At 34.7% G+C, this 16,726-nt stretch overlaps 1 protein-coding gene across 2 annotated transcripts in view; it reads left to right on the top strand.

Moving 5' to 3' along the window:
• The first annotated feature begins 711 nt into the window (after window positions 1-711).
• The window catches only part of LOC124372183 (microspherule protein 1-like), a 35,225-nt gene continuing 19,210 nt past the window's right edge, over window positions 712-16,726 (top strand). The window contains exons 1-4 of one of the 2 annotated variants that reach the window (XM_046830549.1): window positions 712-865; window positions 4,147-4,286; window positions 6,126-6,322; window positions 15,123-15,341. In XM_046830549.1, the coding sequence (XP_046686505.1) occupies window positions 753-865; window positions 4,147-4,286; window positions 6,126-6,322; window positions 15,123-15,341 (669 nt within the window). In that variant the 5' untranslated portion in view covers window positions 712-752. Of the gene's footprint in view, window positions 866-4,146; window positions 4,293-6,125; window positions 6,323-15,122; window positions 15,342-16,726 lie in introns of both variants that reach the window. The other variant, XM_046830548.1, reaches the window with a different exon arrangement.

Here is a 16,726-nt window from a genome sequence, read left to right as displayed (position 1 = left end):
TGGACCAAGAACTTCATTTAAATTAAGCAAGAGAGATGAAGCATGAGTCCCTTAAGAAACGTATTGAGGAAGCTCACCATTCATTAGAGTTAACCATAGCAACAGGACTACAATATTACACAAGCATTGTGTGAACAAATTTCATAGCTTCTCAATGCTAAATAATTATACACATGAAGATAAGTTTATTTTGTGGTACCACATTTATTTAAAAAGTTAAAAAGAATTCCTACTGAAAAAATAAGTATATATGCTGCTATGTCTTTAGCGATATAAAACATTTTAGTACTTTTACATCTGTTGTAACTTTGAAACAAGTTGAGTCCACAAAATGAAATTTTTACAGGCTAATACTCTTACTTAGTACTAAATCTGAGCCAAATTTCAAATTTTTATTTTCATGCCCAACAGAGATTTTGGTAAAAGCTTCAAACTTTTACAATTTTGAAAATTAGATGATAAAAAAAATTTGATTTAAAACCCTATACAATATAGCACAGAGCTCTGAAATGCCTGGAAATAAGTATTCAAACAGTGGAACTTTCAAGAGTAAAAATATCAAAAATAAAAAAAATCTTGACGCAACCAAATAATTTATTTCTGGACCATGTGATATGGATTGACCCACAAACTATTTGTCAATAAGGAATACATTTTGTTCACTTAAGTACTGCTGTACTTATAGATAGGAGTGTAATGAAGGCAATTTTATTGATTCGTGATTTATTAATTTACAGATTGTTTAGAGTAACATGGACTTTGGAGAACCTGTGATCCAAGGAAATTTATCGCAATTGATCATGGATAGATACCAGAGAAATTCATTAGACTCTTCTCAGATGTTCGACAATATAAAGCGGAGAAGGTAAGTGAAATTGTGGAGTCTAGGTAGATTTCTGTTACTGTCTGTAATAACCAATAACCAGCTTGTGACGAAGACAAATGATCCAAATAGTGTATGAGTATATTTGGCAGCATGGGACATAATTGCTAACCCACAAAAGAGGAAACAGATAAAAATTTAGCAGGAGGAGTCCACCCTTGGATGTCACTTTTTAAGAAGAAAGCAAACTACGAAGTGTTATGCTAGATTCAAACCAAGCCAGAGGACCACATTTATATGAGCTGTGCAAAAACTGAACTCTGCTGTCAATACGGTGAGAAGGCTGAATGAAACAAATAAGCTTGACAGATGTAGCCCTGCATAACATTTACTGCTGAAAACTCACCTTAGATTTGTGATTGCAATATGGGTGCCACCTCTATTGCAAACCTAAACAAAGTTCTCATTGTACAGAAGGCAGCAATAAGATCCTCAGTTGAACTATATGATCGAGAAATTCGCAGAGAATAATTTAAACAGCTAAAAATTAAAACTGTCATTGCTATCTACATACAGTAAAAAAATGCTACTGTTTAATAAAAATAATTGTTCTGGAGCAACTAGAAACCACAGCTATAACATCAGGAAAACTCCAAGAATCCCTTTTCCACGATACAGAATAGTTCTCTTTAAAAGGAACCAACTTACATCGGGATCAAATTTTATAATCTGCTGCAGTATGACTTCTGATCACTAAGAGGAACTGTCCTCAAACAAAGACTTGACACCTTTCTAATATATCAACCAATGTAATCTGATCAGGAATTCTACACACTTACAACAGAATAATCTGACAAACTTATTTTCTAATACCTCACGTATTGTATTTTAATGTCTTATATGATTGACACTATTACTTTTCTTTATGAAAATGTAAATAAAGATTGATGGATTGATTTTAATTTGTTAAATATTTAGCCTTCTGTTATTTAAATTTTTATTTAAGTTAGAAAATTTTTAATCTTATGTTGTTGCTATATTACGAGAAACATTTGGAAAGTAAGTTTCATAATAAATACAAAAATGCATGTCACTTTTACAGATTTTTTATTACATTTTACTTTTAATTTCCAACATTTTAAAGGACACTATTAAGCTATTTTTCAACATAGTTACTATTAAAATTTAAGCACTTATCTTTTTTAAGTACAAGCTTTTCGTTACCTATTGAGTAAAATTCTGCTGCATATGCACGTAAGCGATTGCAGCGATTTTCATGGCTATCAGGTGTGACCCTATTCCGTAGTTTGTCTTTTTTGTTTAAAATTTGCATGAAAAACCCATAATTAATCACCCATGACTATGTGGCTAAGAAACGTGTCAGTTTCTTCATAGTCCTATTCTCTTTGTTTTGTATTCCATCAGTTAACATAAAGTTTCTCATTCACAATTTCATACACTAGAGTTCTTAATGTTCGTTGAAAAATGCTTTGAAAGATCTATGGTTGTGAACCTACGATTATTCCTGACCTTATGATAGATTTGTTCGACAAGGTCATTGGTAATCAAAGACAGCATTTTTTTAGCTGTAACATTAGTTCATTCTTCTCAAAACAATTGACACCATTTTGAACTCTAATATAGCTCATAATATCTCCTCTATACACAAAATATAATTCTCAATGAATTTTCATTGGTTGCATTTTCTTTGTGAAAAAAATCTAATGATGCTATTTATTACACAGTCGGCTGAAGAGTTGATTGTGATGGCCATTTTGAATACCTGTTTAGAGCATTTATGGCATAGGGAACTCTACTATGACACTGAATGTTGCTAGACACTCAGGTCGTTCTCCTATCCTCACCTCTTCGGTGATCAGATGCCTCGGCAACTAACTTCCCGAATGACCCTCATAAAGTAAAGTAAACTGACTGTGAAAGTTGAGTTTACTTTAATGACTCTCATACATCTTGATCTTGTAAACAAAAGTCATTCTTAGAAACTGTGTAAACTGTTGAGCTTTGGATAAAAATAGAAATTTATCTTTTTTCATTCCAGTGGATCGTAGCTTCAAACTGCCTTTAAAATCCAACCTCTTTGACTATCTTGAATACAGGCTCGTGCCATTAAATATACTAGAAGTATCATTTTGTAGTTCAGCTCTGCCGCTGGGTCTAGACTGCAACTATGCCAATCCAACTATGCCAATCCCTACTATGCCAATGACAACCATGCCAATCCCCACTATGCCTGCAAAGAAATATTCATGAAGAAGGTGGGAATGAGGCAAATTTGCATAAAAAAAGAAGGTAAAAGAGTGTAATAACTGATAAATGTTTTATTATTGAAGAATTAAATAATCAATTATGTATATTTTAAATTTATATCTATTTATCTATTTTTAAATAAAACTATTTTTTAAATTCAATGGTGTCAACTACTTTCAATTCAGATTAAAATATTTTTATGTGCAAAAGTTTGATCTTTTCATCAACATTTTTATCATGTAAAAGCTGACATTGAGCCGATAGAAACATTTTTGAATCGTATTTGAAATCATAGATAATAATCATATACTTAATTATTTAACTACATACATACACACACACACACACACACACATATATATATATATATATTTTTATACATATATATGTATTAAAAAACAAACAATTGCATTTGAAAAAAGCAAGTGAGTTTTCATTTAGATTTAGTTTTCCTTATAAGCTTAATAGTTTTTAAAATACTACCATATTATAAAGAATGTAATAATATTTACAACAGTGTATAATTTGTAGGAGTTTTGTTTGAATAGAGTTGTTAAAATAATAAACATGCAAGAATGTTCTGCCATGGCAGAACGGCTCAAGCAATTCAGTCCGGTAGCGCCAGAAGTGCATCGCAGTAAATCAACTGGAGAAGGTTAATTGTCTATAAATAAAGTGTAAAAAATTATTGATCAAATGCAGATGCAAATAAAATGATAATGGTCTTTAAACTTTTTAAACAGTTATTGGTAAGTCATATTTATGAGGCGCTTATAAAGTTTAGTTTAGATTTCTATATACAAGCTTTTATTATATCATTAGCTTTCTTTATACTACCTAATTTTTAAGCAAGTTCCTATCTCATTATGGTTAAGTAAAATAGAACTTCTTTTATTAGCCAACTTATTAACTTTTATTGGTTAGAATTCTAATGTTTTCTTAAACTTTATCCATAATAATAACATATTGTATGACATCCTTGATTATCAACTCACTATTAAAATTTATTGAGGATCTGATTCTCTCTTATTAATGTCTTTGTTTCAAACAAACAGTAGTTCCCGGTCGATTAAGCGGCGCAAGTTCGATGATGAGTTAGTGGAGTCGAGCTTAAATGTTGGTAGCACTGCCAGTCTCAGCGGTAAGGTGCCCCGGACCCGCACCCCCTCCATGTCTGTGGCATCCACCTCCTCAGGTGACTGTGAGTGTTGGTAGTACTGCTTCATCAGTCTTTGTGCATGTCAACCCTGAAACTGGCAATAACTCAGATGGTCTCGTATAAAATATAAGATTGGAGGAAATCTTAAGCTGCGTGTTTACTTTCTCTTTTATCAGTAAAATGAATACAAAACAAAATAAACAACATAGCTGTAAAAAATGCTCTTTAGACTAGGGATTGAGTTATTTACAGTTTTAGATTTAATAGGACGTTAAAATGTCAAACACAGCTATGGTAATGTTGCTTTTGATTGCTTTAGTTTGCCTCTGTTTATTACTCACTGTTGTAATTGTCATTTAATTACTCTCTTTCCTTCGCAGGGACCTGAAACGACAGGAGTTACCGATGTAATATATGTTACTATTTTATTGGTTTCTACCTATATTGGTGTTTAAACCTTATAAAGTACTAAGAAAGATAATGGTTTAAACAATCGTCTTTTTAAAATTAAACTTGGATTTTAATTTAATTTGTCTTGAGTCTTGTTCAGATTTAAAGAAATTCTGAATTTCATATAAACTATATAAACTTCAGAATCATCCAGAAAATTATTAATACAAATGATCTCTAGTCATAGCATTAGAAAATTGGCATTTATAGCATTAGAAGTCACTATTTGGAAATAATTCCTCTGCTGTGTATTAATAATTTAGGAAGATCTTATAGAAATTATGATGTAATTTCTGGCTTTAATTTTTTCCAGACCATGCTTAGTAGAGATAGTAAGTAGTTGCACATGGCAAAATATTTGTTTCAATTTTTAAATGCAGCAGTTTATTTATAAATGTTCTCACATGTTATATGATATCTCTTAAGGGTTCAGGAGAGCAGCCAAACAAACTTTAAGTATGCAATAAATGGTTGTAACAACATTTTATCACAATAATTGCCATAATTTTGAATAGATTCAGATTAAACTTGATAATAATTATTGGTACAGCTAAGTTTATACAGGGTTTGAATACGTTTGCTACCCAGTCTCAACCAATCAAGATGGCGGCCATTTGCATTTGTGCAAAATTTTGATCTGGACTATTTCCTAATAAAAACTTAAAACTACGTGTTTTTTTGATAACTTAAATACTTTAAACAACTTTTGCATATATTTTTTTATATCTCTTAAAGTTTCAAGGCAACAGCCGTTTCAAAGTTTAGAAAATAAATATATATGTCTTTGTTATTAGATGTTATAGAGCAAAACAAGGCATGTTTAAGAATCCTTTGAAATGCTGTTGTTTACAATATTATTAGTTCCTATGATTTGTTTGATATTTCTTTATAATTTGAGATAGGAGCCATGCAAAACTTTATTTAACAAGAGAATTTTAAGCAAGAGGTATATAGTGAAAGTGTAAGTACATGTGTATCACCATAAGAGAATATATTTGCAAACATAATTCATAACTAACTATAACAAAACCAAGTTTTTCAGAAACTTCTTTATGTGCTTACAACTGTAAGGTTTATATGCTTATCTATCTTATAAGATTGCAAGGTAAAAAAGTTTATAAATTTTTTGAAGATGTTAGTATGTTAACATCCAACCACCTAAGAGAGTTCATAAGATCAGTATTGTTTAAAATAATTTTAATAATGCACCTTCTGTTTATTAACACAAGATGGCAACCACATATTAATCTAATTCTCTTCTTCTTGTTTTGGAAAGACTAAATTTACATAATTCTAAACAATGAGATAGGAAAACAACAGATAAAGTAACAGAAATATAATTGATAAGAAATAAATTGGAGCTCAGTATAGTAACTACCCCATTAAAATTTCTGGCTAATGGCAAACCTGATCTGTCGGGCATAGATGTCAGCAGTGCCAGCACCATGTCGGCACACATGGCGGCCCCTGCACCGGGACCGGCAGGGGACAAGTCACGCCGATCCAGCAAGCCAGGAAACAGGCGCAGTCGTAAGGTGAAGCAGCCACATGGCGCTGCCACCAAGGACCTGGGTCGGTGGAAGCCCACTGATGACTTGGCACTAGTCATCGGTGTTCAACAGGTAAGCGGCCTGTGTCCTGGTCGATTGAGTAGGATGTGTAGTCCAATATCAAACCATACTAGATTTCACAAGGATATATAAGAGAGAAATATTTTTCATTACAACTTGTGTGGGATTAGATTGGAGAAATTTAAGTATTTGTCTTGAGGTGTTATAACAAAATAGTGTGCTTAACCCTTTTAGGACCAAGACTAAAAAAAAGGTTACTATATCCCAAAATTACACTCTACCATTTTTGGGAACATACCCCAATATTTCATATATTAACAAGAGTGTTTCTTATAGCTGTAAAATAATTACTTTAAAATAAGTTTTAGATTGAAGGTAATCTAGGAATTTTATACTGTGGAAATTATTTTTATTTTGACCTTGATATTGTTCGGTTTAAGTGACCAAATTTAAAAAAATCAACAAACACATACGTTTAATACATAAGTAGTGCAGATAATTAGAAAATAATGTAAAAAAATTAGCAAAAAGAAAAATAAAATTTTTGGGTTTATTTAAATGTCTAAGGTGGAATAAAGAAATAAATGACTCTTCTAAATATTCTCTATATTACTTATTTGCATTGTGCACAAAAGTGTAGTAGAAAGTTAGTGTAACTTTTTTCAGTGCCAGCATAATTACTATCTTTTTTAATGTATGTTTATAAACAACATTTGTGTAGTTCTTATAATGGTGAGTTTGACTACTACTCTGTAAAACATACTCAAAAACAACAGTGAAATAGGCTACTAGAAATATCAAATCATAAAATGTGGTCTACAATATGTCAGTGGAAAAGTACACCTTATCATGATATCCCTAGTTAGTCCCCACACTGTTATACGAAAACTATCCAGAAAGTAGGTTATGTTTTGATGTAAACAAAAAAATACAAGACAGAAATTGTATTATATTCATTTGAAAATGAAGCTAAAAAACTATTTTTCAACATAGTCACCATACAGATTTACACATTTATAATAGTGGTAAACTAGTTTTGAAATTCCAGCATGATATAATTCTGCTGCCTGAGACTTCTACCATACAGTCACACCCTTCCACAGTTCCAATTAACAATTATCCTGTGTAACAATTTCATGCAACAAACTCCTTTTGAAATTTGAGGAAAGTGAGAGTTCTGTTATTGTGAATTGGCGGTCTTCTTTAATCTTCTCATCGACTTTAGATACAACTTCATCGGTCAAAATGTTTTACCGTCTACTTAATTCCTTGTCATACACAATAGTTTGGCCATTTTTAAACTTAATGCACCACTGATGCACTCCACCTTCAGTAATACATCGTTCCCATAAACTTCACAGAGTTAGCGATAAATCTCAATTGGTTTATTGCGCTTAGCCAACAAAAATTGTATTACCGACCACACTTCTCAACTCGAGATTTTCAAGTGCGTCACACATTTTAAACTGCTATTGAAATACAACAAGGAGCGACAGTAACCTCTCACTAGCATGGCTGGATAGCCACTGAAGGGAGAAACTCCCTGACCTCAAAATGGCAGAGATAGTCTCGCCCCTGTCGGCTAAATAGCAAAACGTAATCTACTTTCTGGATAGCCTTTGTATGTTACTTTGATGTAATAATGGCTGGTCCTAAAAGAGTTAATGTTCATGCAAATTCAAAATATTTTGTTTTTAAAATTTGTCTAAATTACCCTCTATTTTTGTCTAACTCTTGAAATAGTAAAAGTAGTGGCAACATGTTTCACTGTATATATCCTTGGTAGTTTGACTGTAATTTAATAGTCATAAAAGCCATCAAGATATTTTTTCAGCAGCACTAGTTATTAATAAGGTTTAGAATTGTTGTAGGTGTTTTTATGCCTTTTTGACTAACATTGAAGACTGTAGAAATTGATCATTTCTGTGGCCTATATTTTATTATGAGAAAACTATGGAATAGCAGTGTTCTCATAATTTGCCATACTGGAAGAGACAAAATAAGATAAAAATCAAAGTGGTCGGAAAATTTTTCATTGATGATAACTTTGTTGGTACAGTGGAACCTGGCTAATTCGAACTTCTATAATTCGAAATCTTCTTTAATTCGAATATTTATATTGGTCCTTAGCATTTTCTATATAAGTAATGTAAAAATATCGTGGTTAATTCGAAGTTTATTTTGGATAATTCGAAACTTTTTATTCGTGGAAATAATTCGATTTTAAAGTGGAAAGATTCGCGAAAAGACGCTGCACTCTCTCTATTCGCAAGGCACTTGCTTCAAGGCCATTGGGACACAAATCTAGCCACCCTCCCGCCAGGCCGGCCGGCTCGGCTGTATGCTTCCGCGCCTATTGTTTTTGTAGACGTGACTCATCGCGACTGGCACAAGCTCCGCTGCCTGCAAGATCACTCCACCCCACCCACTCCACTCCCCACCAGCTGTTTGTTTTGTATAATTGATTCAACCGTTAGTTTCACGTGGTTAGTCTATCTTGACAACTGTGCGGGTGGTGTGAACTTTCTCGCTTGTCGTTTGTTTACATACAGTGCTGTATGTCTTCCGTAATTTTACATAAGATTTGTTAGTGTTTGACTCTCTGGAAAAAACTGAAAAACCAAGTCTCAAAAACAAGCATTTTGAAACACACTACTACGACTCAAACTTCCTCCTCTAGTCAAGATAATCATGAAACTAGAGACAGCTCAATTTTTTTCAAAGTTGAAATATCTGACATAAAAACAAAACTTGAACGAATGGAGATAGCTATTAATACTTTGACCTCAAGATCCAGTCTAACATTTAGTGAAAAACTAGAAAACACCCCTGACATTACCGATGACAGAGACAATCCAAGCCTTGACTTCAGGAACCAGCCAAACCTGCAAACAAAAACTGCAAACCACTCTGACAGATTGCAACCTATCCCTGACTTCAGGAACCAGCCAAAACCTGCAAACAAAAACTGCAAACCACTTTGACAGATTGCAAACCCACCCCCCGACTTCAGGAACCAGCCAAACCTGCAAACAAAAACTGCAAACCACTTTGACAGATTGCAACCTACCCCCGACTTCAGGAACGAGCCAAACCTGCAAACAAAAACTGCAAACCACTTTGACAGATTGCAGCCTACCCCGACCTCAGGAAACCAGTAAACAAAAAGTACTTACACCCTGGAAAAACCAGAGGTAAAAAGGTAAACATGTTTAGTGTCTCCCTTCAAGTGGCCAAAGCTGCAGATAAAGCAAATTCACTGAAGCTCCAAGTGAATGGAAAGCCTTATGGAAAGATGAATTTGAGCAATTCTCCTCCACTTAATTCAGTATCAAAAAGAAGCAATGAAACCTATGATGACTTCTTCATAAAATACATTGCCTTCTATAAGAAGCATATGAAAAAACATTATGGGTATGCTTGTAATAGTGGTGAGCTCTCATGCACTAAACAATGAATCTGCCTTAGCTTCTACGAATTTCTCTAGCACATCCAGCAATTTTTAGAAACAAGCCAACCTCACGACGCACCTGTCTAAGTAACACAAAAACAGTGAAGCTCATAGTTTTTCATCAGAACATAGACAGAGTAAGCAATAAAATCGAAAGACTGGAACACCAACTACATACTAAACCTGCTGACATAGTGGTCCTAACTGAGCACGGACTAAAACAGCATGTCATCAATCATGTTGAGGCTCAAGTAAATTATGACTTTGTGTGTGGCATATGGCAGAACAGAGCATATCAAAGGGAGGAGTTGCTATATATAGACACAAGAAGTTAGCCAACAAAACCACCACTCTCAACCTGGAAAAATACAGTATAGAAATGGTATGTGAGGTAACTGGAACTAAAATAAAAATTAGCAATAAAAAGGACATACATATATTAGGCTATTACAAACCCACCGAATGCAAATCTTGAGACTGCACTCCAAGTGATAGACGACACCTTAACTGAAGTCAAAAGACACAACCTCTTACATCATAATCACTGGAGACATCAACATAGATAACCTTACCAGAAAACCGAGAACAAGGTGCACTAGATGAACTGCTGGCTTCACATGACCTAAAGAGACTTGCCCTGCCACCAACGAGAGTCACAGCCACCTCTAACTCCTCTATTGACTTTATATGCACTGACCTCCCACCCAGTAAACTAAATGTCGAAATCTGTAACACTGGCTTATCAGATCATACTGGCCAATATTGCACAGCTGACTTTCCTAAAATATTTGAAAATATAACATTCTCAACATACAGAAACACATGCGTGAGGAACCTAAATTACCTAAAATCTATCCTAGCCACAGAAACCTGGGAGAAATGTGACGCAATCGAACAACATTGATGACGCTTACGATTAACTTCCTTAATACCTTTACAAGGGCATTAGATCTTGCCTGCCCACTCAAGACCAAGAAACAAAGCAACTCTAGAAAGAACACAGTCTATGATGAAGAAAACCTTAAGATTACGAAAGGAATTTATCAATGCGCAGGATAAGTTTAATGTCACAGGAAGAACTGAAGATAAATCTGAGGCAAACCAGAAGAAGAAGGCCTATGATCTGAAACTCAGGCGACTTAGGAAGGAAGCTAATGCAGACCACATATATCACGCTAATAACAAAACAAAAGCAGTCTGGGAACTCATAAATAGAGAAAGAGCTGCTAAGAACCAATCAACATCAGACTTGAATCATTTATCAATCGACGGAATAAAAGAAACGGACCCAAAGAAAATCGCTGACCACCTTAACACCTTCTTTGTAAATATAGCAGAAAACACGCTAAAGCAACACCAAATATCGAATGACAACTTACTGTATAGTCCATGCTTACAATATAGATACCACAATGACAGAAATGACCCCAACCACAGCCAAAAGAAATTAAACAAACAATCCGTTCATTGAAAAGTAAAACCTCCTCGGGTTTGGACGAGATTTCATCAAAAATCATAAAATTTTGCGAAGCTGAACTTCTGAAACCAATCCTTCACATCACTAACATATCCTTTATACAGAGCATATTTCCAAAAAACTTAAAACAGGCCAAAGTATACCCTAAATATAAACAAGGAAACAAAGATGAAGCAACAAACTACCGTCCCATTTCACTACTACCAACTGTATCAAAAATAATAGAGAAGATCACTCTTTCTAGACTACTCACTCACCTACAAGACAATAACCTCCTATCCAATAATCAACATGGCTTCAGAAAAGAAAGATCTACATCAAACTGCAATAATAGACCTTGTTGAATATATTACAGACAACCTGGAAGAGGGCAACACCATCACTAGTATCTTTTTAGACTTGAGCAAAGCTTTCGACTGTCTTGGCCATAAGCTTATCCTAGCCAAACTACAACTCTTGGCGTCCAACAGTCAGCCTTAAAATGGTTTGAGAGTTATTTGAACGAAAGATACCAAGTTGTAGAAGTTAAACAGAGAAGAATGGGAGAGACCTGTACTGTTAAATCTCAAAAACTACCTATGACTCGAGGGGTTCCCCAAGGCTCCGTCTTAGGACCAGTGTTATATATTTTATTCACCAATGACCTGCCAAATATTCTTGGAAAAACTACACAAATTCCATCATGTACGCAGACGATACCGTACTACTCTCAGCCCAGAAGGATGTTGAACAGCTAGAAATTAAACTCCTACATTCTCATTCAATATGGCCCAACAATATTGCAAATACAATGATCTGGTTTTAAACAGCTTGAAAAACTAAACAACTCACTCTAGGAACTAATAAAAACTATGTGTCCGAAATCCCTGGTATTCAAGAAACAGAGGACATGAATTATTTAGGAATAACACTAAATAATACATTTGACATGGACAAATCACATTGACAACTTATGCCTGAAGCTAAATTCATCACTCTATGCTTTGCGAAGGGACCCATGCAACAAGCACTCTTGAATCTACCAAAAAATAGCGTACTATGCCCTATTTGAAAGTCATCTCAGGTATGGGATAGCAGCATGGGGGGGCACAACTCAATTTAACCTACTAAAAGTCCTCAAAATTCAGAAGAAAGCAATCCGGTTAATGGGGAAGCTAGGACCTAGAGAAAGCTGCAGAGCTACTTTTAAAGAATTGAATATACTGACAGTGACTTCTCTATATATTCTGGGAAACGATATTGTACTGCTTATTAAAAGACTTTCCTCGAAATAGTAATCTTCATGAACATAACACAAGACATGGTCAAGACTTTCCACTACCTCTTCACAGAACAGCTGTATTTGAGAAAAAAACCAACCTATGCTGGGAAAAAACTTTTTAATGCTCTGCCAGAATAAATTAAGAAAATAGGAAACAATCACATTAACATGAAGACTGCAATAAAGAAACTGGCTCTTGCAAAGAACCATCTACACAGTGGAGGAATTTTTACTTATGGAGGACTGACAACTTGACAGAGACAAACATGAACTTTTATATTTTATAACTATGTAAACTTTTTGTTAATTGACGCTACTTGTAATCTTAAAGATTATCAATAAAGAATTTCTGATTTCTCTTTGTTCGTTGAGCAAAATGTCGTCACCTCGTAATCCTCGAACATACAAAACTTTGTCTTTGGCTCAAAAAATAGCAGCAATCAAAGAAGTAGAGAAGGGGGTTAAGAAAAAAATCTGAGATTGCCAAGGACTTTGGAATTCCTCCTAACACATTGTCCACCTACTTAAAGAATAAAGAAAAAAATTCTCGGGAGTGAAAGTGACAACATTAAAGACCGGAAAAGGTTTAAGGGAGCCAGAAAATCCAGATTTGGACAATTGTGTTTTAAAGTGGTTCAAACAAACTAGGGATAAGAAGATTCCAGTGAGTGGTCCTCTCATAAGAATCAAAGCTGAACAATTTGCTACTGAATTGGGGAAAAAAGATTTTTAAGGCTAGTACAGGGTGGCTTGACGGCTTCAAATATCGCAACAAAATTTCGTTCAAATCCATTTGTGGTGAAAGTGGAAGCGTTAATCAACAAGAAGCCAACCAATGGAAACAGATTTGGAGGAGATGATTCAGGATCGGGATGAAAAGGGACATCTTCAATGTTGATGAAAACGGGACTTTTTTTTAAATGCACCCCTGACAAAACACTCGCATTTAAAGAAGAAAAATGCCACGGAGGAAAACTGAGTAAAGAGAGAATTTACTCTCCTGGTTGGTGCAAACATGGACGGATCAGAAAAGCTGCCTTTACTAATGATTGGCAAGTCGGCTAGTCCCCCGTTGTTTCAAGAACGTCAAATCAAAACCAGTGGAGTATGTGAACAGCGCAAGAGCTTGGATGACCCAGTCACCCTTTTTGAGAAATGGTTGTTGAACACTTAGACAAAAAGTTCATAAAAGAAAAAAACGAAAAGTTATCTTGTTTATAGACAACTGTACTGCGCACAACACGATTCCAGTAATGGAAAATGTTAAAGTAATTTTTTTCCCTGCCAATATGACTTCGGTTGTCCAGCCTATGGACCCAGGGGATCATAAAAAATCTAAAACATTTTTACAGACGTTTATTGGTTGAGTACGTACTGACTGAAGATTGTGACGCCCTAAAAATCAAGTTGGACATTCTTCAAGCCTCTCGCATGTGCAAGAAAGCTTGGGACAAAGTAACGCCCGAAACGATCAAACATTGCTTTAAAAAAGCTGGTTTTGTAAAAAAGGAGGACGACGCCGAAAAAGCCAATGACATTATAGGCGGAAGCGTTACCTTCAGTTGACGGCTGGGGAGGACGTCATTACTGACCCTGCCATCTCTTTTGAAGATTTTGTCAACGTGGATGAAGATGTTGCAGTATGTGGTGAGATAACAGACGCGGAGATCATCGCTGAAGTGCTCAACAATAAACAAGATGGCGACATGGCATCGAGTGACGAAGACGGTGAAGTCATCAGTTGGGGCGGAAAATAAACGTTCCGAGTGCGGCCGAAGCAGCACATCACATCATGGAACTTAGACGTTTTTTTTGAAAGTAAAATGACGTAAGTGAGTCTATTTTCAATTCATTGAATATGGTAGGAATCTTTTGTCACTTCTGAAAGACTTAACGTTCGAAAACAATTGAAGATTTCCGACTTCTTTAGAAAAAATTAAAATAATATTGTACTGCATAATGTTTCTTATCACCATTCAACTTATTTTCTTTTACATTCATAAACATATAACTGTAATTGTGTATTTTTTAGACAATTCATGATTCAATTTTGCACTGTTTTGCCTCACTTTGCTTAGTAGAAATGCATAGAAAAACATACATTTACAACCATTCATGTCATTTTCAATAAAGGTTTTCAGCAAAGATGTGAAGTGTCATTATTTTAAGCCTTTAATTCTTAACTTTTTTAATTCGAATTTTTGGATAATTCGAATTTTTTTATTGGTCCCTTGAGATTCGAATTATCCAAGTTCCACTGTAATTCAAATATGAATATCTAATGAAGTCATCAGGACTCTTAAACGATGCACACATATCATGAACAGATTTTACAAGAAATTTGAGGGTTTTGTTTGTTGTAAGACTAATGCTGAATTCCAAAAAGTCTCTCTTATTATCTTCAAATTCAGAGAAGATGGAATCTCTGAATGAATTTTTTGATACTTGTCTTAAAACTAGATTACAAAAGTGATAACTATGTTATAGAGGATAAATTTTATGTCAAAAATGAAGACAAAGCCATGTTCTCAACTTGTATAAATGAATAATGTTCTCACTTTAGATTGAATAATCTTTTTATAAATAAGTGGAACTTAACTTTTTCTCAGTCCTAGTATTTGCAATTAAATGAAGTATTTAAATTGTTTAATGACTTAAACAGACTAATGATCTGCGCATGGTACACCGAGGGGTGAAGTTCTCCTGCCGCTTCACCATACAGGAGGTGCAGCAGCGTTGGTATGCTCTGTTGTATGATCCCGTCATATCTCGTCTGGCTGTTGCATCCATGCGCAACCTCCATCCAGAGGTCATAGCTAGTGTTGAGAGCAAGGCGCTCTACAGCAAGCAAGAGGAGGAATTGCTCGCTACCATCAAACCTGTGAGTGTTCTTATCTGTAGCTCTACAGTGTTCTGATGTGCAATCTTGTTATCTCTCACCTGGCAGTGTTGTTCATGAGCAACCTCCATCCAGAGATCATAGTTAGTGTTGATTGCTGGGTAGTCTACAGCAAGCAAGAGGAGGCATTGCTCACTACCATCAAATCTGTGAGTGTTCTTATCTGTAACCCATAGAGATAGACACGTGATGGTCATGTGATGATGAATCGGAACTGATTGCAGAGCCACGTGCTAGAGTCATGGCCCCATTTGATTTTGTTGTTTAATTTAGTTATCTAGGTGTAAAAAGATGTCTTTTGTAAGTTTTTAGACCATCAACAACTAACCAAATAAAATAACTTGTTACATGTACCGCGGAATGCAGGAATATTTCATAGAATTTTTTAAATCTAATCTTAAGAAAGAAAACCAATCTATGACAAAATTTGTCACTCAATAGGTGAGACACTTACTGCCGGTCACTATGGATAAGGACCAAGCTATGTTTGTACATATGGGGCAAAAAACTGTCAGGAAAATTGATAGTGATAGTAACAAAGATAAAGGATGTTGCTACTGTATCATCCACCGAGAAGCATTGACTGTTAAAGGTGAGTTGGGAAAACTATGCACTGTACCATCAGATTTCGTGAAAGTTATTAATTTCATAAGAGTAGGATTGGGTAGGATGAACGGTAAAGATGTCCTCCTTGGTGTGTGAAGATATAGGTGGGAAGTTTAAGATTCAACTCCAACATAAGGAGGTGAGATGGTTACATCAAGGGAACATTTTGACTCACCTCTTGAAACTGAGGTTAGTAGTTTTTATGTTTCTAAGTGAAAAAAATATGTAAAGAACTTGTTTGGTGAAGAAAAATTGTTGCAGAAATTGGCTTTTATAGCTGACATTTTTGCAGACTCAATACACTGAACATGGGATTCATGGACCAAACACAACAGCCTTCACAGCCAAGAGCATAATTAACTCCTTTAAGAGAAAGTTGATCTTGTTTATTTACAAATATAGGAGGAGAAATTATCTTCATTTCCTACGCAGACATATTTATTTAGAAAATTAAATAACTCCAATATAGTTGTGGTTGCTGGTATCATAATTCACTTGGAAGCCTTTCAAGAAAGGTTTGATAAGTATTTCTCTTAAGGTTATTCCAAATTTGACTAGATCAGAAATCCTTTTTCAGGAGTCTAATAAAATGAGATGGAATTAAAAGAAAGTTTAATCGATCCAACAGAATACAGTTCCATGACAGATAGTTTCAAGGAGAAATATTTAATTAACTTCTGGATTGGATGTAAAACCAAGCACTCATCCATCTTAAGGCAAGCTCTGCTAATTTTTATGCCATTTTGTGTAAGTTACTTGTA

The sequence above is a fragment of the Homalodisca vitripennis genome, unplaced genomic scaffold (genome assembly GCF_021130785.1).
Source record: "Homalodisca vitripennis isolate AUS2020 unplaced genomic scaffold, UT_GWSS_2.1 ScUCBcl_2703;HRSCAF=7720, whole genome shotgun sequence".
Classification (NCBI taxonomy): domain Eukaryota; kingdom Metazoa; phylum Arthropoda; class Insecta; order Hemiptera; family Cicadellidae; genus Homalodisca; species Homalodisca vitripennis.
This window is presented reverse-complemented; position numbering and strand designations above follow the sequence as displayed.